The 22497-nt window shown below is 65.3% G+C and overlaps 3 protein-coding genes across 3 annotated transcripts; 1 reads left to right on the top strand and 2 right to left on the bottom strand.

The window, feature by feature from the left end:
* Positions 1 to 760: 760 nt before the first annotated feature.
* Positions 761 to 3822, bottom strand: SCRT2 (scratch family transcriptional repressor 2; the record flags this gene model as incomplete). Its single annotated transcript, XM_080354897.1, has 2 exons — positions 761 to 1467; positions 3699 to 3822. The coding sequence occupies 2 exons, from the start codon at positions 3820 to 3822 to the stop codon at positions 761 to 763; spliced, it is 831 nt and encodes a 276-aa protein (XP_080211023.1).
* Positions 3823 to 7607: 3785 nt separating this feature from the next.
* On the bottom strand, positions 7608 to 9360 carry SLC52A3 (solute carrier family 52 member 3; the record flags this gene model as incomplete). The annotated part of the gene is made up of 3 exons (XM_080354527.1): positions 7608 to 7820; positions 7960 to 8083; positions 8333 to 9360. 3 exons carry the CDS (start codon positions 9358 to 9360, stop codon positions 7608 to 7610), a joined length of 1365 nt encoding a protein of 454 aa, XP_080210653.1.
* Positions 9361 to 17028: 7668 nt separating this feature from the next.
* On the top strand, positions 17029 to 18060 carry FAM110A (family with sequence similarity 110 member A; the record flags this gene model as incomplete). Its single annotated transcript, XM_080354922.1, has 1 exon — positions 17029 to 18060. Exon 1 carries the CDS (start codon positions 17044 to 17046, stop codon positions 18058 to 18060), a length of 1017 nt encoding a protein of 338 aa, XP_080211048.1. The 5' UTR covers positions 17029 to 17043.
* Between the last annotated feature and the right edge of the window lie 4437 nt (positions 18061 to 22497).

Below are 22497 nucleotides of genomic sequence, written 5' to 3'. Positions count from 1 at the left end.
CTGTGCTGGGAGCCCCTCACTCTTTCCCTGACGCCAGGGCTGTGGAGCTGCAGTGCCATGGGGCCATGTCCCATGGGACTGTGCCAGGCAAGGGGACATCGAGGTGCCCCAGGGCTTGGGGAGTAGGCTGCAGGGACCCCAGCCTCCATGGGTGACTGACAGCCCTGTCCTCCTGTCAGCCGTACCATCTGTCGGTCCCACTGAGCTGCTGGTAGCACCAGCCCATGGTCCCATCAGTGTTAGGGTCAAGGTGAGGTTTTGCTCCTCGGGGGGAGCAGAAAAGTGTCTTTTCTACCCTGGGGTCCCCTGGGAGGAGAAGCAGCAGCTCTAAATAAATAATTGTAATAAATTAAATAAATAGAGGTGAAAGTCACAAGCCGGGGGAGGAAAGTCTCTCCTGGGTCTGGAAGAGGTTCCCGGGTAATTCCCCCGCAGAGAGACCTGCCTGGCTGCGGGGGGCTCAGGGACCCGCGGGCTGCGCTGGGTCTGTCCCTTCCCGGGGAGCGCTGGGCACCCTCCTCCCAGCTGGGGAGTGAGTCTGCAGGGTGTGTCCTCCAGCCACTGTGCAGCCACAGACCGGCCGCTGCAGCTGCAGGAGAGCTGGAGTGAGGACCAGGATGGGGGTAGGGATGGTGGCGGGGATGGGGACAGGGCTGGCAATGGGAACGGGGATGGCAATGGGGACAGGGATGGCAATGGGAACGGGGATGGCAATGGGGGTGGGGCATGAGGATGGGGATGCGCCACAGGGGCTGGGGGGCTAGTTCCCTATTGCACAGCTGTGTTCGGAGCCCTTAAAGCAGGCGGACTCGTAGTGCTTGTTGAGGTACGACTTGAGGGCGAAGGTCTTCTCGCACTGCTTGCACTTGTAGTGCTTGAAGGCGGAGTGGGTCTGCATGTGGGCGCGCAGGTTGGAGCGGTCGGCGAAGGCTTTGCCACAGTGGGAGCAGCCAAAGGGCTTCTCCCCCGTGTGCGAGCGCATGTGGCCCTGTAGCAGCCAGGGCCGGCTGAAGGCTTTGCCGCACACGTCGCACTTGTGCTTGAGGTTGTGGGTGAGGACATGCATGGCCAGGGCGGGCATGGAGACGTAAGCCTTGCCGCAGGTGGGGCATTTTCTCGCCATCTTGCTGTCCAGGCTGCGGTGGGTTTGCTTGTGCCGGCTGAGGTTGGAGGAGGTGGCGTAGGTCTTGCCGCACTCGGGGCAGGAGTGCCGGTGGCTGCCACGGCGCTGGCTCTCGCTGCGCCGGCGCGACCGCCCATCGGTGATGAAGAAGGCATCCATGGAGTAGCTATCTGTCACCGCTGCCTCCCCATTGAAGTAGCGGGCGGAAAAGCTGGACTGGGGGCTCTCGGGGTCGCTGTACTCCTCATGGCCGGGGGTGTAGGCTGGGTCCGGTGGCGGTGGCGGCAGACCCTGCTTCTTGTCAGTGTCATAGCTGGCAGGTGCCAGGCAGTGCTGGAGGTACCCTGTGGGGACAAGACAGTGAGGTCACCATCCCTCTGGGCCAGGTCCACTGGGGACAAGGGAAAGCCACGAGCCAAAAATGCTCATTGGGGGTGCAGAACCGGAGCTGTTCCCCCCTGCACCAGTCCCTGTCCCTGCACAGCCCCCCAAGCACTGAAGCCCTGTCTGCACAGGACCAAGTCTGGCCTGGCTCCTGTTCCTGTCTGCCAGCAGGATGTGTCCCGTCCTGTGGGACTGCCCCAGGTGGGAGCTGGGGACAGGGCTACGGGATGTCCATCTGCACTTGCCCAGGGGCCGCCCCGCTGCCCGGGCTGTAGGCAACCCCCTGGGGCCATTAGCTGCCAGACAGCTGTCGGTGCCGAGAGCCCCATTGTTCAGCGGGGCAGGTGCGGGTAATGAGCTCTGCTCCATCCACCTTGGCTCCAGGAACCCGGGGCAGCCAGGACAAGGGGGAAGAGGTTACCCCGGGTTTCCCCTCCCCAGCAAAGGGGCTGGGAAAGGCCCCTCAGCTCCCCTGTCCCTGGGGATGAGGCAGCACCCAGAGGCTGGTGGCAATGGGGCCCTGGGCACCCATATAGGAGAGAAACCCACAGTCCCCCAGGCACAGAGTGGAACTCAGGTGCAACGCCAGTAGTGTGACATTGGCACAGGTCTGCTCATGGCCTGGCTCTGGGTAATGGACTCCTGACCCATGGCAGAGTGGGCACCATGGGGGCATCCCTGTCCCTCCATGCTGGCACATGGAGGTCACTGCGGGAGGAATAGCGCAGCCTTCTTCCTGCTGGGCCAGCAACCTTGTAGGACAGGCTGCCACCCCGGCTCCCCCAAACTGGTCCTGGTGGTCTCCTGCCTTGCACACGCTGGACATTGCCGGCTGCTTCAGAGGACACAACCCTGCTGTTGGTGACAGTGGGGGCTGCTGAGGGCCCAGGGTCGGCGCATGGCCAGGCTCACCCATGCATGGCAGCAGAGCAGCGTGGACACCCCCCAGCTGCAGCTGAGCATCCCCTAAATCCAGGCCCCTCCTGCCCATGGGACACCCCTTGATCCCCCTGCCCAGCTGCTGCTGTTTGTCCCATGGGAGGTTGGGGGTGCCTGTGGTGGGGAGGGGGCTGCGTGCTGGGGACAGAGCTCGGCCCCCCTGTCCCCCTGCGCCGTGCTGACAGCGCGGTCGTGCGGGCTGTGCAGAAAAGCGCTCTGCTCAGCAATTTCTCACCCTGCCTCCGAGCATGCAGCAAGGTTATTTCCAGGAGAGCAGCGTCGGCAGCTTCTGCCCAGCTGCAGCACATCCCTCCCCCACCGGCTCTTGGCTCCCCATACCGGGGGGGGGAGCAGAAGACCCCGCCCCGTGCCTCGCACCCCTGTCCCCGGCTGGGAAACCCCTCCAAAGCCTGGGGAGCAGCGCGCAGTAGGAAAGCGGGGACAAGCACCGCAGCGGTCAGGGAATCTCGGCTTGTGCGTGGCTGGATCAGGCGCAACCCCGCACCCGGCTCAGCCTCTCGGTGCCCGAGCAGTCGGGACCCGACACCTCCCGGCCCGGGACAGACGCCCCCCGGGCCGCTCTTCCAGGGCAGGTCCCAGCGCCGCCCCGTCGGGGGTCTCTGCCGAGCCCGGGTGACTCCCACAGTCCGCCCGGGTGTCCCCTGGCAGGAGGGGGCTCCAGGGACCCCGGCCACCCCCCAGCCCAGCCCTTCGCTCCGCTCCCAGCGTTGCGGGGAGGGGGCTGCCCCCCACTTCTCCCCGCGCCCCGGGTAGGTGATGGTCCCAACCGCGCTGCCGGGGGCGGCTCGGGGCACCGCTGCGAACAATGAAACCCGCAGGCACGGTGAGGCTCCCGCTCCCCCCGCCGGCCCCCCCGCCTGCCCCCGCAGCCCGGCGGCTTCGTACCCCCCAAAAACTTGTCGTGGGCAGGAGCCGGTCTCGCTGCACCCCGGCCGGGAACGAGGGGGCCGGCGGGGGCGGCGGGGGCTGCCCACGAGAGCTGCCGCTGTCACGCAGGGGATGTTTCCCCAAGGATCAACTTCGCAGAGGCCGGTGGCCCCGAAACGAGGGACAAGGCGAGGAGGGACGAACCCCCCCGGCCTGCTGCACCCCCGCACGACGCCCGGCCGCGGGACACAATGCCCGGGACCCCCGCCCCGTCCTGGTCCCCGTCCCCCGCCCCCTGCCCCGCTGGGCGCACACACAATAGCGGCGGGGGGGTCCCACCCGGAGTCCCCGGCCCCACACTCACCATCGCCGGCAGCGGGGCCGGGCAGCGCGTAGGGGGGCTCCAGGGGGGCGTAGGGGGGCGCGGGGGCCCCGGCGGCCGGGAACGCCTCCGCCTTCAGCTTCTTCACCAGGAAGGAGCGGGGCATGGCGGGGCCGGGCCGGCGCCCTCAGCACTGGACAGCTCCGGTACCGGCACCGCCACCGGCCCCGGCCCCCGCCCCGCCCCGCCCGGCCCCGGCTGCGCCCGGCGCTCCGGCCCCGGCTGTGCGGGCGGCGAGGAGCGGGGAGCCGAGTGCGAGGGGCGGGGAGGCGGGCAGGCAGGCAGGGCGGCGGGGAGGAGGAGGAGGAGAAGGTGGAGGAGGAGGGGAGGAGGAGGAGGAGGGGGAGGAAGGCAGGCGGCCGGGGGAGGAGGGGGCCTCTCCGCCCGGCTGCGCCCGGAGCCCCCCCGGAGCCCCCCGAGTCGCCGGCTGTGCCGGGCGCCCCGGGCATCACGGTAGTGTGGGCTCCGCTGTCGTCCCCCCTCGGCTACCCTCCCGGTTACACCCCCCCGGCCACGGACAATGGGGACACGCGGGGACTGGGGGGTGGGACACACCGCTGCCTCCCACCGCCTTTGTCTCCTGCCGCCAGCCCCCAGGGCCTGCGAAGAACAGGGCTGCGGGGCGGGAGTCCCCATCCCTGTCCTCTCTCCCTTGTCTCCATCCCCGTCTCTCTTCCTGTCCCCATCTCTGTCCCTTGTCTCCATCCCTGTCCCTTGTCCCTTGTCTCCATCCCTGTCCCTTGTCCCTGTCTGTTTCTTGCCCCTTTCTCCTATCTCTGTCCTTGCTCCCCATTCCTATCCCTCTTCCCTGTCCTAATCTGTCTCTTGTCCCTTTCCACTGACTCCTTTGCCTTGTCCCTTCCCCTGTCCCTTTTTCTCTGTCCCCATCCCTGTTCCTTTTTCCCTGCCCTCATTCCTGTCCAACCTCTGCCCTGTCCCCATCCCTGCCCACTGTACCTTCCCCTCTCTCCATTCCTCTGCCCTGTCCCTTTTCGACCTTCTCCCCTTTTCCCATGTCCCTGTCCCCACTCCTGTTCCCGGGTTAGCTCCTTGACCTTCGCAGCCCACAACAATAGCCGGGCTCGTGGCGGTGCATTGTTCCCTGCTGGAGACTCCGCTCCCCCGCCTCCCCTCACCGGCGTTCCGCTGCCGCCCTTCCCGGAGCAGGATGAGGCCCTGGTCCTGCGGACTGTCTCTCCCTGGGGCTGTGGTGGCTGGGGGCTGGTGGGTGACACCAAGGACCTGGCTGGCACCAGGCCCTGCTCTCCCCAAGCCCTGCACTGTGGCGAGAGTTGCAGCACTTAACTAAGGCCAGTCCCTCATCTGTCACCGCAGGCAGAGATGCTGGCACAGCCAGCACAGAGCAGCCGCGGTGCACCCTGTGCCCTAATAATGGGCACCCCCGGCCTTGGGAGGCACCAGCGCCTTCAGTTGGGCATGTGGCATCGGGCCTGGGGGACAAAAGCAGCACCCCTGTGGCTGGCACCCTGGGTCTGGCTGCTTACAGCTGTGTCTGCTCCTCCAGCCGCGCTTGGAGCCAGGGCTGGGGCCATCCCTGCGTTGCTTTGGTCCGGTCACTGCTTCATGTGGTAGCTCACAGCCCAGGGCATCCCACAGCACACAGCATCGCACAGCCATGGGTACCCCATATCCCACAGGATCCCACCTCCCACAGCATCCTAGACCCCAGGGCAACCCCCAGCATCCCCCAGCCCGGGGCAGCCCTCAGCCCGCCCCACCAGACCCACTCCCAGGGCTGGGGGTCCCGGGGCTGCTCCCCACGTGGGCTGGGGTCTTGCCTCCCCCCCTCCCGCAGCGCTTGGCCAGGGCTCACAGGCAGCGACACGAGTTCCATCTGGCCCTGCAGCGCTGCCCTGACGTCAGGGCTGTGCCAAGTTCAAGGTCACCTCTCCTGGAGGGCCGCAGCCCCAGAGGGACGTTGCCTGCCAGGCTGCTCCCAGTGTCCTCCCCCTGCACACCAGGCTCCTGGCCTCTGATCCCTGATTTATTTATCTGCGCGTGTGCCGTTTCTCTCCTTGAAGGCACGTTTGCAGAATGGGCGATTATTTACGCCCTAGTTGGGCCGGGTCTGCCTGCCTGCCTGCCCGCTGCCCTGGGATTTTGTCTCTCTCCAGGCTGTGGTGTAATAAGGGAGGTAATTAAGTGTAAAAGACAGGAGGAGGGAGGGCTGGGAGAGGGGGAATAGGAACCCGGCTCCTTTCAGAGGCAGGGGACTGAGATAATGTATGTTAATAACCTGCAATCAGTCCTGCCGAGCTGTGCTAATATTGCTGACTGCAGCGGCTGGGCCCCCCCAAATCTGCCCCCTCTGGGGTGGGGAGGGAGGGGAGCACCAGAAGAAAGGCTCAGCCTTTCTCCTCTGCTGCGGCCCGGGGAGAGCTGTATTCGTGCCTTCCTGAGCAGCTGTATGGAAATAATTCCCATTGGAGGCAATTGTTTTCCCAGCAAGAGGGAGGAGGCGGCGGGTGTCCGGTGGGTGAGGGTCCCTGGGGGCGCCCGAGGGCAGGAGCATCCTCTCGGGGTGCAGGGGGGACAGGGTCCCCACTTCAGCTCCTGGTCTCATCACAAGGACTGTTGGATGCACCCCACTCCTAGGATGAGACAAGCTGCCCCCTGGTGCCCCCACACCTCCCACGACTCCTCAGCCCCCCACTCCTGCCCCTCATCCCCCACAGGGCCAGATCCTGCCATGGGGTCAGCCAGGAGCTGCCAGGGGCATGCCTGGTGGTGCTGGGGTCAGAGCCCTGCTCTGGCTCCTGCCCTCTCTGCTGCCTTGGCCACCGGCTCAGGGGGCTGCTGGCCATTAGCTATTCCAGCCACGTCCTCCTTCCCCGAGGCGGCCGGGCCACAGCCGGAGCCCCGAAGTGGCTCCAATCTCTGGCTTTGAGGCACGGCAGGCGCGGGTCTGGCACTGCCGCCGCTCGGGGAGCAGATTGCCAGACAAAGGGCCGGGGACAAAGGCCCGGCTGCCTCGTGCCTCGGGGAAGGGGCGCAGGCGCGTGCAGGGTGTGGACACCGGCCCTGTCTGAGGGCTGCTGCTGCCCTCCAGCCCCCTGTGCTCACGGTACCCTGGAGCCCACCTGATGCAGTTTGGTATCAGGTGGTCCTGTGCCATTTCCCAAAGCAGCACTGTGCCCGGTCCCTCGCCACCTCTGCCCCCGCAGCGCTGTCTGTCTTGGGGTGCAGTGGGGCTGGGATGGGGTGCAGCGAGGCACAGGGCCACAGGGAGGGAGCAGCAGGCATGGACGGGGCCACAGCAGAGAATGGCAAACACTGGGCAGATCCCTCCAGACCTACCTTGCCTCAGTTTCTCCAGCTGCTGTTGAGGCCCTTATGAAAGCCCTATCCCCATGCCCAGGACAGGCTCCGGCACAGCCCTGCCCCAGCTGCCTTTGTCGCCGCTCCCCACAGCTGCTGCAAACCCACCATCCCAGGGGCAGCTGCTGCCTCCGCCACGGCAAGGGGCCAGGAACGTCGCCGGTGCTGCCAGGCATAGCAGGGGCTGTGCCCACCCACAGGGTCCCAAATGGCACCAGCCCTCCCAGGGGACAGGACGGGATGTGGCCGAAATGGAGCAATAGCCAGGTGAGGGGCACTGGCACAAGCAGCCCTTCTCAACCAGCGTGGGGGTGCAGGCAGCAGGGAGGCGAGGGCTGAGCAAACACCTTCTATTTGAACACAATGGGGACACCCTGTGCCCACACTGGGGACAAAGCCATGGGGCTGCTACCCCCCGGGGACCCGGCACAACCCAGCAGGGAGACACGCCCGCAGCCGCCCCGCTCCCAGCACTGCTGCCCGGCCACCCGGCACCCACTGGTTTGGTGGTGTGTGGTGGCAAGAGAGGCTGTCCAAGGGTGCCCGTCCCGCTCACGCCGGGCACTGCAGGCTGCAGTAGTCAGCGGATGTGAACAAGTTGTAGACGTTGACGAGGGGGAACATGACCAAGGCTCCCAGGAGGGAGCCCAGCTGCTCCGCTGCCCCGTACCACACCAGCGCGCTGTGGCTGCGGCTCCGCAGGATGACCCCGGCCATCACCTTCACATAGGAGAGCGTCCCAGTGAAGAGCACCCAGGACAGGACCTGGCGGCACAGGGTGGAAAGAGCAGTCAGCAGGGCCAGGGGTTTCCCCTTATGCAGACGGGGGACATTAGGGCAAGGCTGGAGCAGGGGGTCAGCCCAGAGACTTCCTTGGCCAAGAGAGAGGGACCCTGTGACTTACGATGGTGACATCGCCCCACTGGGACTGCTGGAGGATCGGGCAGGGACTCATCACCGCGACAGCCATGTTGTAGGCGCCAAAGCCTGTCCCTGCCATCGTGAGGGTGCCCAGCAGAGCCAGGGACCTGCAAGAGACATGGAGGTGACAGTGAGGAGCACTGCCAGCCTGTCCCTGGTGAGGGCACAGACCAATTGGCTCCATGCTGGCTCCATCATCCTTTCCTGGGGTGACTCTGCTGCCCAGGCACTGACATCTCACAGACACTCTCCCACCCAGTGTCTTATTCCCCCACCCCATTGCAAAGCAGGGGCTGTTCCTGGGACAGGAGCCCCAGGAGTGCACCCACTATATCCCTCAGCAACCTGCTACCCACCTGCCAGGCAGGACCATGGACACCATGCAGGCGAGGGGGTTGGCCATGGAGCTGAGTGTGGTCGCGAGGTGGTAGGCGGTGTTGCCGTAGGGCAGGCAGGAGTAAGACTGCACAGATGGCAGGACCCCGTTCGTCAGAGCGCTCACCCAAGCGATGAGGAGGTAGATGAAGGTGAGCTTGGCCAGGGAGTAGGAGACTTTCTCCGGCGGGATGTCCTCAGGCCCCTTGGCATTCTTCGGGCATGGACAGCCTCTGCTTTGGTGCAAGCCAGCTTCCTCATCAGAGATCTGCTCAAACGAGCTCAAAATGATGTTGCTGGGAAATAGGTGCTGCTGGGAGAGCTCCCACACCTTGGGCTGCCTGTCAAGGAAAAAGAAGGCCAGCAAGCAGGCAAGCATCATTACAGTCATGAGAAGGAAGAAGACAAGGGTGGAGAAGTTGGCTGGGAGGTAGTCAGTCACCATCTGAGAGATGGTGGTCTCCACGGTCTCATTGCCAACGGTGACATTGACTTCGCGGGTGATGTTGGTGCAGATGGAGATTCCAGCACCCTGGCCCAGGGCGATGAGAGCGGGGATCAGCCCGCTGAACCCTTCACCTATGAAGAAGGTGGTGAGGTACTGAGGTTGCAGCTGCATCATGAAGGGCAGGAAGGTGACAGAGGAGGTGCAGTCCACCAGGGCCAGGAAGAAGGTGAGGATCAGGAAGGCAGTGCTGTAGGTTTTCCCAGCGATGACAGACGTGTAGCTCCAGAGGAAGGCCAGGAGCAAGCTGGCCAGGACACCCACAGACACAACCACATAGATAACAACCACCTCCTTCAGCAAGCCGGGCCGAAAACGGTACATGAGAGTGACAAAGAGTGGCCCCATATTGGCCATCTGGATGATGATGGTGATGTAGGAGGGCAGGTCCCACTGCTCCGGCAGTACCCTCACCAGCAGTGGCAGCTCAACCCACAGCCCGTTGATGGCCACCCAGGAGCCCATGCCGAAGGCGCAGGCCAGGAGGTGGGTGAGCAGCGCCATGGCTCAGGGCTGGCTGCTCAGCCTGGGGGTGATGCTGCTGTGCTGCGGAGAGAGGCTTTGGTCAGTTGGTGTGGTGACACCTGACTCTGCTCAACCCTGAACCCGGCCTCCTGCTGCCTGTGTTCGCACTCAGGCAGGCAGAGCAGATACCATGGGGGTCCGGGACTCACACTGCCCTCTGCCCCCACCAGCCCTGGAACCCCCCTCCTCCCCGTGGGCCGTGCCGCTGCACCCTCCTCTACCGGGCGAGGAACCTGCTCGGTTTTGCCTGGGCCCCATTCTGGGGAGCTCGGCAGCGCCTGGTGCAGAGCCGGGAGGGGACCCGGTGGGCACGGAACCTACCACAGCTCGGTGCGGGACAGCACGGCCTGGCACGGCCTGGCAGACGGTGAAGACGGCTCTCACCTGGGCAGCCAGAGGCCTGGGCAGCCGCTGCGCTGGGCAGGAAGAAGCCTCGTACCTCCCCCAGGCGCAGGGCAGGGCGGCGAGGCCCGTCTCCTCCCCGCCGGGTCCCCTGCGGCTCCGGTGGCCGCGGGGAGAAGGGGCCCCCAAGGCCCTACCTGCAAACCGGCCTGGGCTCATTCCGCCGTGCTGAGTCAGCCGGGATCCCGCCGCAGTCCCTGCCCGCCCCGGGCACCCGCTCCCGCCAAGAGACCTCCCCAGCCCACGTCCCCGTGTCCCCGTGTCCCCGTGTCCCAGCAGAGCCGGTTGCAGCCCCGCGCGGCAGCGCTGAGTCCGCCGGGGGACACCCTGAGCCGGGAGCGTGCGACAAGCTGCCCACGGCTCCGGCGCGGCGGGGAGGTGACGGGGACACCGAGCAGGACCAGCGCGGAGCGGGGCTCCCGGTCTGCCCGGTCCCTCCCGGGCGCACTCACAGCGTTGGGCCCGGCAGCGGCACGCGGGCGGGCGCGATCCGGCTGCCGGGCAGTGACGTGTGGCCGCGCGTCACCGCTCCGGATGCGGACGGAGGCGGCCCCGCCGCGCTCAGTCCCTCGTGCCGCCCCGGCCCGGCAGCGTCCCGGGGTCAGGGGACAGTCGGGGACAGCCCGCGCCCCGCCACGTGCTCGGCAGCGGCGTCTGGGGCACCTGTGCTGGGTGGGCGGGTCCCGGGTGGGGACGGGCGCTGCGGGGTTGGTTGGCTGCCGGCACGGGGCGCGATGGGATAAGAGCGCTAAGAACGCGCAGGGAAAAGCACTGGAGTCCCTGCGGACACGGGGAGGGGGAATGTTCCACTCTCGAGGGCACCCGTGTGGCCAGAGGGACCAGCTCCGGTCCCAGTTGTCCACCCACCCTCATGGGGCAGGGGCTGGTGTCAGCCTGGGCACGGGGACACGGCGGGAGGGGGCTCAGGACCCCCTCACTCCTGCCTTCCTTCATTCCCGGTGGGTCCCCAGTTTTCACCGGCACAGCCCCATCCCCTGGTGAGTGCGGTGCCAGCCACAGGCTTCCCCTCTTCTTCCCCCGCAGCCCGACCTTGGGCACCAGCTGGGCCTTTTCAGCTCCCAACTTCTTCCTGGTATCCAAAGTCCAGCTGTGCCACCTCCAGCTCCTGCCCACCTCCTGCCTTCTCCCTGCCTGCCTGGGGACAGCCCTATGCCTGCCCCGCTGCGGGGCCCACCGCTGCCCTCCATCCTCACATACCACCAGTGCCGGGGCAGCCCCATGCCCGTGGTGTGCCCAGCTGCAGTGTGGGGTGGTCTCCACAGTGTCACCACTGCCCCAGTGCATCCCAGCTCGGCCAGGTGCCAATGATTGTTCTTGGTGGTGTCCTGGACTTTGCGCTTGTCCCCAGCTGAACTGTGTGCCACCAATATCAGGCTGCTTCTTGCAGGTGCAAATGTCACCCGGTGACAGCCTGTGTCTGCACTAGGGACCTCTGCAGGGTCATGGGTGGGGATGGGGCTCTCAGGGGACCCCTGAGCTATCCCACCTTGGACATCCCTGCCCTGACCATGGGGCAGCTGGGGCTATCAGGTGCAGTGGGGACAAGGTTGTTCCTGTGTCCCTGGCGCTGCAGGGACGGTGCTGGCACAGCCGGGTGCCCATGATGGGGCACAGCTTGAGGTATGGCCATGGTTTAACCCCAGCAAGCAGCTCAGCACCCACCACCTGTTTGCTCACCCTCCCCAGTGAGATGGGGAGAGAATGGGAAGGGTAAAAGGGAAAAAACTGGTGGCTTAAAAGAAAGTTTCACAGGGAAAGCAAAAGCTATGTGCACAAGTGAAGCGAAACCAGGAATTCCTGCACTGCTGCCTGGGGCAGGTGCCATCCCCAGGGCTCCAGCAAAGGCCATCACTGCAAATGTCTGCCTCTTCCTCCTTCTTCCCCAGCTTTTATTGCTGTGCAGGACACCCTATGGATAGGACATCCCTTGCTCAGCGGGGTCAGCTGTCCCATCTGTGTCACCCCCAACTCCTTGTGCACCCCCACCCCGCTCACTGGCAGGTTGAGGAGCAGAAAAGGCCTTGATGCTGTGCAAGCACCACTCAGTGATAACGAAAACATCCCTGGGTTATCAGCATTGTTTTTGGCACAAATCTAAACCAGCCCCATACCAGCTCCTATGGAGAAAATCAACTCTATCCCAGCCAAAACCAGTACAGGTGCTCAGGGGGACCTGGGAGGGAGGGAGCACATCCAGGACACTGGGAGAAACCAGGTACTGGGGCTTGGGCTGGTCCCAGTACAGCTGCGGTCCCTGGGCACCCATGGGGTTGAGGACAGAGAAGGGGACAGGGCTGGGGAAGGGATAGGGATTGTCCTGTGTTTAATTTGGCAGCACAAAGGAGCAGCAAGGCTGGTGAGACCCTTCCCAAAGGCAACCATCTGCAGCACAGGGGAGCTCGGGGAGTTGCTGGGTGTGGGACCACTGTGCTGCTGCTTCACGCTCCTCACCCAGATCTGCCCGACATGTGCTGCCTGCGTGTTGGGAGATGGCTGTGCCTCCTCTGCCCCCTCCCCGTGCTGCAGCTGAGCCCCCCAGCCCCCCACTCCCCCTGCCCCCCTGGCCCCTCACCCCTCCGCACCCCCAGCAGATGCGAGCAAAGGCCCCTGAGGCAGATGGCAACATTTGGTAGCCGAGCAGTCCCCGGCCGTGGGACTTTGCTGGGCTCCGGTGACCAGGATCCCCCTCCCCACCCAGCCAGGCCTGGGGACCTGTCCCTAACTGCAGCCAGCACAGGGCAGGCTGGGCAGGGGGGTCCTGGGGTGGGCACACTGCCTGTGTTGGGGGGGTGCCTGGGCCATGGGAGAGTACGGGGGGGTCAGCAGCCAGGGAGAGTCGGGGTCTGTTAGCGAGCTCAGCATGGCAAGAGCCACTCCCATTATCTGCTTCCAGCAGGGAGCTGTGGGGATGGTTGCTCCTGGGCTACTGCTCCATTGCAGGGGGACAAGAGGCACCCCCTCACCCCAGGGACCACCGTCTGCCCCAGACAAGTGGGAATGATGCCCCCAGACTTGGGGACCCAGTGACAGGTCACAGCCGCTGGCCCCTGTCAGCCCCCCTGGCCCTATTTGCATCCCATTTCCATGTGAAAGGAGCAGGTCAAGTTGAAAGTTGAAAGGCTGGTGGGGGGCGGCCGGGAAGGGGCGGCTGCTGGAGGTGAGACCCTGACAAAGGATCGGATCCCCAGGGCCTGGCGCTCGCCTGGCCGTGGGCTGCGGGCCTGGCCCAGCCAGCAGCCGCCATCTGCGGGTCTGTGCTGCCGTGTGCCGCCGCACAGACAAAGGCCTCGCACCCGGCACGTCCCCATCTGTCACCTCTCCAGCTCCCAGCTGAGCAAGGTGATGCTGGGCCCAGCGAGAGCCTCCCTGAGTCCCCGTGTCCCTTGGAAAGCTGCCTCTGCCTGCAGAGCTGCTCTGCAGAGCCCACAGCTGGGGAAACTGAGGCAGGAGAAGGCAGCGGCTTGTTCAGGCTTGGGGCATGTGGCTCAGGGGTGATTCTCCTGCTGCAAAGCTGGCTGCAGGCCCAGCATGGTGAGGGGCTATAATGAAACACCAGGAATTAGCCCCCACCAAGACAAGGGTGTTAGGGCGGTCTCTGGGGGCACCTCTGCTTGGAGCTGCCTGAGTTGCACTGAGCCCCCGCCCTGCTGCTCGCCCCTGGGCACCTGCAGCTGCCTCCACCCAGCACTTACCCCGGGGGAGGATTTGGCCTTTGAGCGAGTTTTTGGAGTTTTTTGCTCATTGGCGGCATTTACCTCCCAGGAGGTCCTTGAAACAGCACGAGGAGGGGCCCAGCCCCAAGCACCCGTGGGAGGTGAAGGCAAAGCTGGTGCCAGCACCTGCCTGTCCCTCTGTTTCCAAACACCATTCCCCCGTCCCTGCTCTGTCCCTGTGTGTCTAGCGCTATGGCAGAGATGCTGAGCTGGGTGCTGGGGGAGCACTCCCATGGTGGGGCAGCCCTCCCCAAACCAGTCCTGGCATGCTCCCAGGGAGGGTGAGGCTCTGGGGCGCTGCCTGACTCCAAAATCACCCGGATGCCCAGACGTGTCCGGGCAGCTGCCTGCAGCCGCTGCCTGCATCCCACTGCCTGCACCCTGCTTCCTGCACCCGGCTGCCTGCACCCCGCACAGCCTCAGGACAGTGGGGGGACGTAGCATGACCAGGCAGGTGCTCGCAGGCTCTGCTATCTCTCACCACACCAGGCAGTGTTTTTCCATCCAAGCTCGTGGTGTGGATCCACATTTGCCATTGCCTGAGCAGGGCACTGGCAGTTTTCCATGCGCTTCACTCAGGTCTTCTCTCTCCGTCAGCTCCTTGTCTCTCTTCCAAGAGCAGTTTGAAAAACACTGGGTTCTAACCAAGCTGCGTGGGCCAAACACTCAGCCCCTGCACACCAAGCTGGACGTCGCTGCAGGATCTGCCCACACTACAGGCAGGAGCTGCCCGTTCCATGTGGCTGCAGGGTCAGTGGCCCTTCTCCGGTCTGTCACCTCCCTTTGTGCCAACAGGGTTATTTTATTTTGCTGCGTGTTGGGTTTATTGCAGAGGATTGCTGCCGGGTGCGTGGGAAATCAAGGTGATTTTTGCAAACCAGAGCAGGCCCTGCTGGCTGTGCCGGTGGCACACAGGGAGCTGGGTGGCAGCTCTGTGCCTGCGGGAGGGCTGGGAATGTTCCCCTCTCTCTGAGCCCAGAGGGGCACCAGGACCCTCTGCCCACAGCAGGCAGGGGACATCCAGGGGTGTTTTGGCTTTGGCAGCGTGTGCACCCCAGGATGTGCATCCGCGCTGCCCAGCCGGCACCACAGGCTGAACCGGCACCTGTGCCGGGACGTCACTGGACACCTTCACACTGTGTGACGCAGCCTGGCACGGGGGAATGCCCCATGCTTTTCATCCCATGTGAGCGCTGAGCTGTCTCGCAGCGTGTCCTCACCCGGTGCTGACTCAGCGGGAGCAGCCGTGGCACGGAGCCGCTCCAGCACCGCACCAGCCGCTGTCCCACCGGGAGAACGGGAGGACGTGGCTGCGGAGGAGGAGGCACAGGGATTTTGGGACACCCCCAGGACAAGTGTTGGGAGAAGCAGCGTGGCAGCTGGACTGTGCCAGGGAAGCTCTCACGTCGCAGGGCTGATCCAGGTGGGTGGTGGAGGTGGTGTTGGTTCTGTGCCCATCCTGTGCAGCAGCGTGGGGCTGGGTCACCCGCTGTCCGGGACGGCCGCCACCCAGCAGGAGGTGACCCGGCGTGCCGGAGCAAGCCTGGCTGGGCTGCTTGTGCCAGGAGGGAGCAGAGCCAGAGCTGCGGCCAGGCATTGCTGGGCATGAGAAGGGCTGTCAGCCCTGGCACTCGCATCTCTGTGCTCCGGCCAGGGGCATGGGACAACGCCACTGTGTTCTTGAGGCTGTTCAGAGGGCAGCTCAGCCCAGCTCAGCTCAGCTCAGCCTGGCTCAGCTCAGCGTGGCCATGCCAGGGCAGGCTCAGCACCACAGGAATGTGGAGCAGCAGGTTGTGCCCAGCCAACTGGGGGGGAGCCCACACTGGCCGTGGCTGGCTGTGCTGGAGGTGCCTGGATCCTTGTCCCTGTGCCCCCAGAGCCATCCCCTTCATAGCTTGGCCACGGGGCTAAGCCTCTAGCACTGAGCTGAGCTCCAGCACTGGATGTGGGGACACGTCCCTGCTGCTGGGTCAGTGAAGCTCTTGACCAGCTGCCCCCGGTCTCTGGTAGGAGTGTCTGTGCTGGCACTGGGACCGTCTCCAGCTGTCCCTGCGCCTGGCTGGCCCCCCACAGACACTTTCCAGGTCAGAAGACAGCATGTCCCCCCAGGCAGGGGACAAGGACAGGGACAGCCAGCTTCCCCCAAGCTGCACGCCCGTCACAGTGCATCAGGTCAATGCACCATGTGCTGTGGAGGCTACTGTGTGGGGACCCTGTTGGGGTGGAGGGACCCCACTGGGGTGCTGATTTGGGGGGGCTGGGGCCGACACACCGACGCACGTGGGCTGGCAGACGGCGCTGCCATGGCTCGGCACAGCCATTGCGTGGTGCTGTGGGTGCTGGGGCTGGTTCCTGACGCTGAGACGGGCCCTGGGTTGCACCCAGGAAGTTGTGCGCGCAGGCGGGCGGCTGACGGTGACAGTGACGGCAGCCTGCTCGGGGCCACCACGGGAGGGAGCAGGGCTGCAGCACCCTGGCCCCCACTGCTGCACCCGGTGAGTGCCAGGGCTTGCTGTCACCTCCCTGGGGCTCACCTGTCCCCCGAGATAGGGACCCCCAGGAGGGTTCTCAGAGCAGCTCGGGGGAGGGGATAGAGAGGGAGGGGCATGTGGGGGCAGGTCAGACCCCACATATCCCCCCTATGCACGCTGAGTCCCTCTGTGCACTGGGACCCCTCTGGCTATGCCCAGCCTGGGTGGAGGCTGCAGAGGGGTGCAGGGCTGGTTTGGGCTCCTCCTGCGTTTTGGGGGGCGCCAGTGCCTCTGTGTGACCATAGGGGTGGGAACTCTGCTAGTTGGGGTTGGCGGGGGCCCAAGGACATGGGGTGCCTGCAGCACAGCACCCCACTGGTGCTTTCCAAGGAGCTCAGGAGTGGGAGCGGGGAGCCCGGCAGCAGTCTCAGAGCCTGCGAGGGGCCGGAGAGCCAAGGGGGAAGCAGGGAGCGGAGCCTCGGATCCCCTAGCTGGGTGGGGTGCTGGGTGATTGGGGCAGGTGATGCAGCCTTGGGTGCAGACAATGCACCCCCCGCTGTTGGCAATGCTCCTCCGGGTGCAGGTATTGCACCCCTGGATGTGGGCGACGCTCCCGTCGGCACTGGTGGTGCGGGCAGAGCATTGGCAAGGGGCACCAGGTCCCCGCCACCCCCCTCCATCCCAGCCTGGCTCTCCGGGGTGCCCCTCGCCGGGGTGCCCTCCCCACCGGCGCCATTGGCCCGGGTGCAGTTTGAAGCAGGCTTGCTGCGCGGATTGGCTGGGTGACGTTTCGGGGCGGCCATGGCGGAGGCGTGGTCCCTGCCTTCAAATAGGAATCCTGGCGCGGCCAGCGCAGACAGTGCAGTACCGCACAGTACCGCACAGCCCCGCGCAGCCTTTGTCTGCTCGAGGGGCCGGGGTGCAGGCAGGGAGCAGGCAGCGAGCAGGCAGCGCCTGCCAGCCCTCACCCCAGCCCCTCTTTGCAGGTGACAGTGTGTGAGCCCCTCGCTGCCCGTGGTGGCCACCCACCCCACGCCCCAGTGCCACTGCAGAGGATGCCCATTGAGGCTCTGCAAGCCAGTGACGCCATGAAGGGGGTGACGGTGACGGCACCCTTCACCTCGGCCATGCCCGTCCGCATCCTTAGCAAGGGCCCTGCGTATTTCCGCCGGCGAGCCGAACCAGGTGCCGCGAAGCCCAGCGCTGTGGAAAGGCTGGAGGCTGACAAGGCCAAGTACGTGAAGAGCCAGCAAGTCGCCAGCACCAAGCAGGAGCCGGTGAAGCCACCGCTACTCAAGCAGCCCGTCTTCACCCCGGGGGTGCGCCGGGCCGTGCTCACCCCCAGCCGCAGGGCATCCCCGGCGCCGCTCTGCGCTGAGGCCGGCGGCACGAAGACCTCGCTTAACCTGGAGATCCTCAACAACCTCATCAACCTCTGCGACAGCCCTCTCCCCAAAGCAGAGAGCTCGCTGGGCCGGGAGCACAAGTGGAGGGTGGAGGCACCGGCAGCACTGGGTGGCAGGGCACAGGGTGCCAACAAACCACCAGAGAGCCCTGCCACCACCAAGCCCACCGGCAGCGTAGCCGTGCGGAGAGTGGACGTTCGTCCCTGCGGGGCTCCGCAGGGCCAGGTGACACCGGTGCCCATGTCCCCTATCCTGGGGGGGCGGGCTGTAACCCCTGCGCAGATCTCTCCCGCCCGCCCTGAGAGCGCCCGCCGTCAGCCGCTGCTGCACCGCTCCAAGTCGGACCTGAGCGACCGGCTCTCGCGGGCCACCGCTGACCTGGAACGCTTCTTCAACTACTGCGGCCTCGACCCCGAGGAGGTGCAGGACATGGGTGCCGAGCGCTTTGCCCGCGCCAGCTCCGACATCGTGTCCCTCAAGTTTCACAGCGTGAGCACGGCCAGCTCGGAGGGTGACCGCTCACCGCCCAGCGTCGCCACACCGGAGGGGCGGCCGGCTGAGCGCGTCCCCTACGGCATCTCCGTCATCGAGCGCAACGCCCGCGTCATCAAGTGGCTGTATGGGCTGCGCCAGGCCAGGGACCCCCAGCAGGTCTCCAATGTGTAGCAGTACCATAGTGGTGGCCAGTGCCGGGGACGAGTTGCTCACGAGCAGGAGATACTGGACATGGAGTGCTGGCTGTGCCCCAGGAGGCACAGGGACCTCTCGGCGGTGACAGGACCCTTGAACTCATCTCCCCACTTGCTTCCCTGTCCCCTGGGCCACGGTGGCACCGGCAGAGCCCCGGTGTGGTGGTTGAGCATCCTTCCTGCTGGCTCTGGCTCCATCAGACCCCTGCACTGGCACTGCGAGCCAGGTTCTCATGAGCAGGGCAGAGGACATGTGTGTCCCCATGTGCATGGCTGGTCCCCAACACTGTCCCCTCGCCCGCTCCTGCAGGACCCCGTGTGTGGTCGTCCTGCCTGTGCTGCCAGAGGCTCCTGCCTGCCCTGCCCCTACCAGCACTTCCTGGGACTCCCTCCCTGCAAGGAGCAGGGACACAGCTATGCTGCCTGGGGTGGGGGCCGTTTCCTGGCAGCCCCCATCTTAATGCTGGTGGTCTGGGAGCAGTGGGGTGCAAACCCGACCCCTCCTTAGGCAGCCCCAGGCTGCGTGTGTGTGAGAGTGTCTGTGAGCGCTTGTGTCCCCTCCCGGTGCCAGCGGGCACACAGCCCTGCCACACCGGGCCCTGCTATTTATGAAGATGATAGTTGTTGGTCTCTTCCTAATTTCTACTGTTTTTCCTGATGTTTTATCTGTAAAATATAATAATGCAACCGGTTGTAGTAAATCTCTGTGCTTTGGAAGCTATGTGGGCTGCCATCTCTCGAGGTGGTGTGGGTTGGGATGGGGCAGGGACCCCAGGGTTCTGGCACCTTCTGGGGCTCGGCGGGGGCTGGCGGTGCCAAGAGGCGGGTGCTGGCGGGAGCAATGGGTGCTGGTGGGAGCGATGGGTGCTGTGCCGTGGTGTGCCAGCGCGGGGCCCGGCAGGCATGGTAGGGGTGGCGGTTGGGTCTGGCAGGTCCCGGCAGAGCCCCGGCCGGCGGGATTCCCCTCTGCGCCACAGCCAGCGCCGAGTCGACCGCGCAGCCCCCCTCCCTCCTTGCCCCTCTCCGGCACAGAGCTTGGCCAAGTCCCGGCTCCTGTGGGGCTGCGAGATGGGGCAGCGATATCAAGACCTCCCAGGCAGGCTGGGGAGGCATGAGGATGAAAGTGGGTGCAGGGAGTGCTTTGAAGATGAAAAACACCCGTGTGGAATCCCCAGGCAGCCTCACACGGCACCACAGCCCATGCCTGTGCCGGTGAGGTCCTCCTGCTCCTCACCGTGCTGCTGCATCTCATGGGGGCAGGTGGCTGCTGGGGAAGGTGGCACCAAAGCCACCTGTGCCTGCAACCAGGGGACCCCACCAGGACACCGGGCCTGCTGCTGCTCCCCTGCCCCCGGCTCCAGTCACGTTGGTGGGGCCGTGGCTGCAAATGGTTCCACATGTGCAGGAACTCAGCCTGCCTGGCACGGGCAATGTTCGGCAAATGCCGCATGCACCATGGCAGTGACAGGTGGGTGACAAGGTCCAGCCACCTGCCCCAAGGCTGCGGGTTCCATTATTGAAGGGAGCAGAGCTGCTGCTGCCTCATCCCGCTCCAGCCAGAGCTTCCCCCGGCTCAGAAGCTGCTGGTGAGGGCAGCACTAGGGCTCCCCTGACTGGGGCTCCCATCCAGCACTTGGGCTCCCTATAAAAGCCTTAATGGGGATGAAGGATTTCCCACCCCAGCCTGGCTCCTGCAGCGTGCACGTCCACTGCCCAGGGTGCAGGATCCATGCGACTCCCACGGGGGTACAGGCAGGTCTGGCTGTGCAGGATGCAGCAGGCAGGACAGGGTGGGCAGGACATGGGGACATCATCTATCCCACAAGTCAGGCTGACAGAGCGGGCTGGGGAGGAGGCACATACCCACGGAACCCTTAATGACAGCACATGAGGCACCGGGTGCCTCCCCAGGGAGCTGGAAATCAGGGACAGGGACACTCAGGGACAGGCTTTGCCCTGGGGGAAGCTCTGAAGGAACCAGATCCCCACTGGTGTTGCGACTGGCTGCGCTGCTGGATTCCTCAGCCCGGTGTGGCCAGGGCTTGGTCTCAATTTGCTGCTATTGCCAAGGGAGGGGGCCTCCCCAGACCCCTGCCGAGCACAGGGCTGGGCAGCCAGCGTGTGCTTGATCCTGACATCCCTCAAACTGCATGGGCACCCAAAGCCCTGTGTGCTCATGTGGGTGTGCGTGATCATGTGCATGTGCATCCTATTGTGCACATGTATTTGTGTGCATGCATGTACAAGCGTACATGCATGTTTGTGTGCATGTATGTTCATGTGCGTGCATGTCCATGTGCATGCAAGTTTATGTGTGCATGCATGTCTGTATGTGCATGCATGTCTTTATGTGCATGCGTGTTCATGTGTGTGCATGCGTGTTCATGTGTGTGCAGGCGTGTGTGTCCATGTGTTAACACGCACACATTTGTATGCACGTGTGTCCGTGTGCGTGCGCACGGAGCTGCAGGGACAAGAGGAGCCGTGTTCCAGAGGCAGGAGCCTTCAGCTGACCCTGCACCCCGGCCCTGCCTGCGCGTACCCCGGGCACAGCCGCAGGGACGTGACACTGTCCCCCGGGAGTGCTCCTGCTCTGCGTGTTCCTGTCGCTGTCCCTGGCAGCTGCCTCTCGGCGGCTCCGGTTTCGGTGAGAGCCGCAACTGAGCCCGTCTGTTATTTCCAGAGAGGAGGGACAGCTGGGGGTGTCCAGCTCTCACCCCTCCGGCCGGGGTGCCCCGTGGGTGCCCCGTGTGCAAGCAGGAGCTGCAGGCAGCGGAACCAGCAGCGCCCAGGGGAGCCCGGCCCAGCCCCGGGTGGGGCCGACCCCCCTGGCACGGAGCCCCCGGCCCAGGTGCAGCCGCCGGGGGGCCGGGGCTGTTGCCGCCCGCAGTGCTGCTCGCTGGGGGCGGGGCGAGGTTCCCGAGCAGCCCCCCCCCCCCCCCCCCATTTTCCATTTTTTAATTATTCCGCACAGCCCCGTTGATGAGCAGCTTCCGGAGGTGCCAGCAGCATCACGTGCTTTAATCACTGTTAATTAGCGAACGCCTCGGGACCGAGGTGAGGAGGAGGTGTTGGGAGTCTCGTTGTTGCCGTGGGCACAGCTGGTGCCACCACCTGCTGTCCCGCTGCGGGGTCAGCCCCTTCTCCTGTCGTTTGCCCCACCCCGGGCACTGGCCCTGTCCCCGGGAGGTGCGGGGGGAACTGGGTTGGGTCGCAGTGGAGGGTCCCTGAACCCCTCTGCTCCTTGGCTCTGCAGGGTCTCTGCTGCCACCCACCCAGCAAATGCCTACTTGGGGTGAGAGGGACCCGTTTTTGGGAGGGGGACACTGGGGAACCTGGGTGTCCCAGAGGCTGCCACCACTGTCACCAGTCCCCAGGGCTTCCTGGCACCCAGTGGAATAGGTGAGCTGGGGACCCAGTGGGGTACCCCTGTCCCTCAGGGTTGAAGGTGCTGCGGAGAGCTGTCACCTGGCTGCAGGTGACCTCTAATGACAACGGGCCCCAGAGGGAGGGGGGACAGGGACTGCAGATGAACAGAAGGGGAGAGGACAGGCTGTGACTGAGTGTCACCAAGCCCTGCCCTTCTGTGGGCTCACCCATGCACTGAGCTGCGCGGGGCTCAGGGGTCCCCCAGGGATGCCCGAGGTCTGTTTGTCCTGCCCTGTCCTGCGGTCCCTCTGCCTGCCAAACACCAGCTCCTGCTTTTCTCTGTGTTGCTGAAGCCGGGGTCAGGTCCCTGCTCGGGGGCAGTGGGGCGCAGGGATGCCCCTGCCTGCTCCCGCCTCGCTGATGCTTGGAAAATAAATATCTCTTAGTACAAAAATAAAAGTGCCTCCAGCCCAAGCTGCAGCAGCAGGAGGGGAAGCGGTGGGATCCAGCTGCTCTGTGCCCCACTCTGCCCAGGCGGCTTCCAAAAGTACCACCAGAGGGGTTTGACATGTCAATGCAACCCTGGATGGGGGGTCTTGACCCCGAACCCCACTTCCCCCTCCTGCACCCCTGTCTCCTCCCTCCCCCAGCCCAGCTCAGATCCCTGCCCCCCCCAGCACCCTGAACCTTTCCCACCATCTCCTACCCCCCCAGCCCCATCTCAAATGACAGCCCCCTCCCCAGCTGTGACCCCCAGCCCCATCCTGCCTGTCCCCGGGCTCTGCCAGCCCAGTGCCCACAGCAACCACCTTCCAGCACAGGGCCACCAGCCATTCCAGCCTGGAACTGGTTCCCCCAGGGTACCCAAAGACACCCCCTGCTCCTCCCGTCCACCTCAGGGGCTGGAGACACCTGGCTCCATCCCGTGAGGAGCAGTGTCTGCGCATGGGGACAGTGGCTTGGGACATGCACGTGGGAGGGGGCAGCCTGTGTCCTCCTCGCATTCCTGGGGATCCCCATTCTTCCCCCAGCCCCACAGTCCTGC

Source organism: Nesoenas mayeri (genome assembly GCF_963082525.1).
Source record: "Nesoenas mayeri genome assembly, chromosome: 16".
In the NCBI taxonomy this organism is placed as follows: Eukaryota; Metazoa; Chordata; class Aves; order Columbiformes; family Columbidae; genus Nesoenas; species Nesoenas mayeri.
Note: the sequence above shows the minus strand (reverse complement) of the source record. Positions and strands in the feature narration are given on the sequence as shown.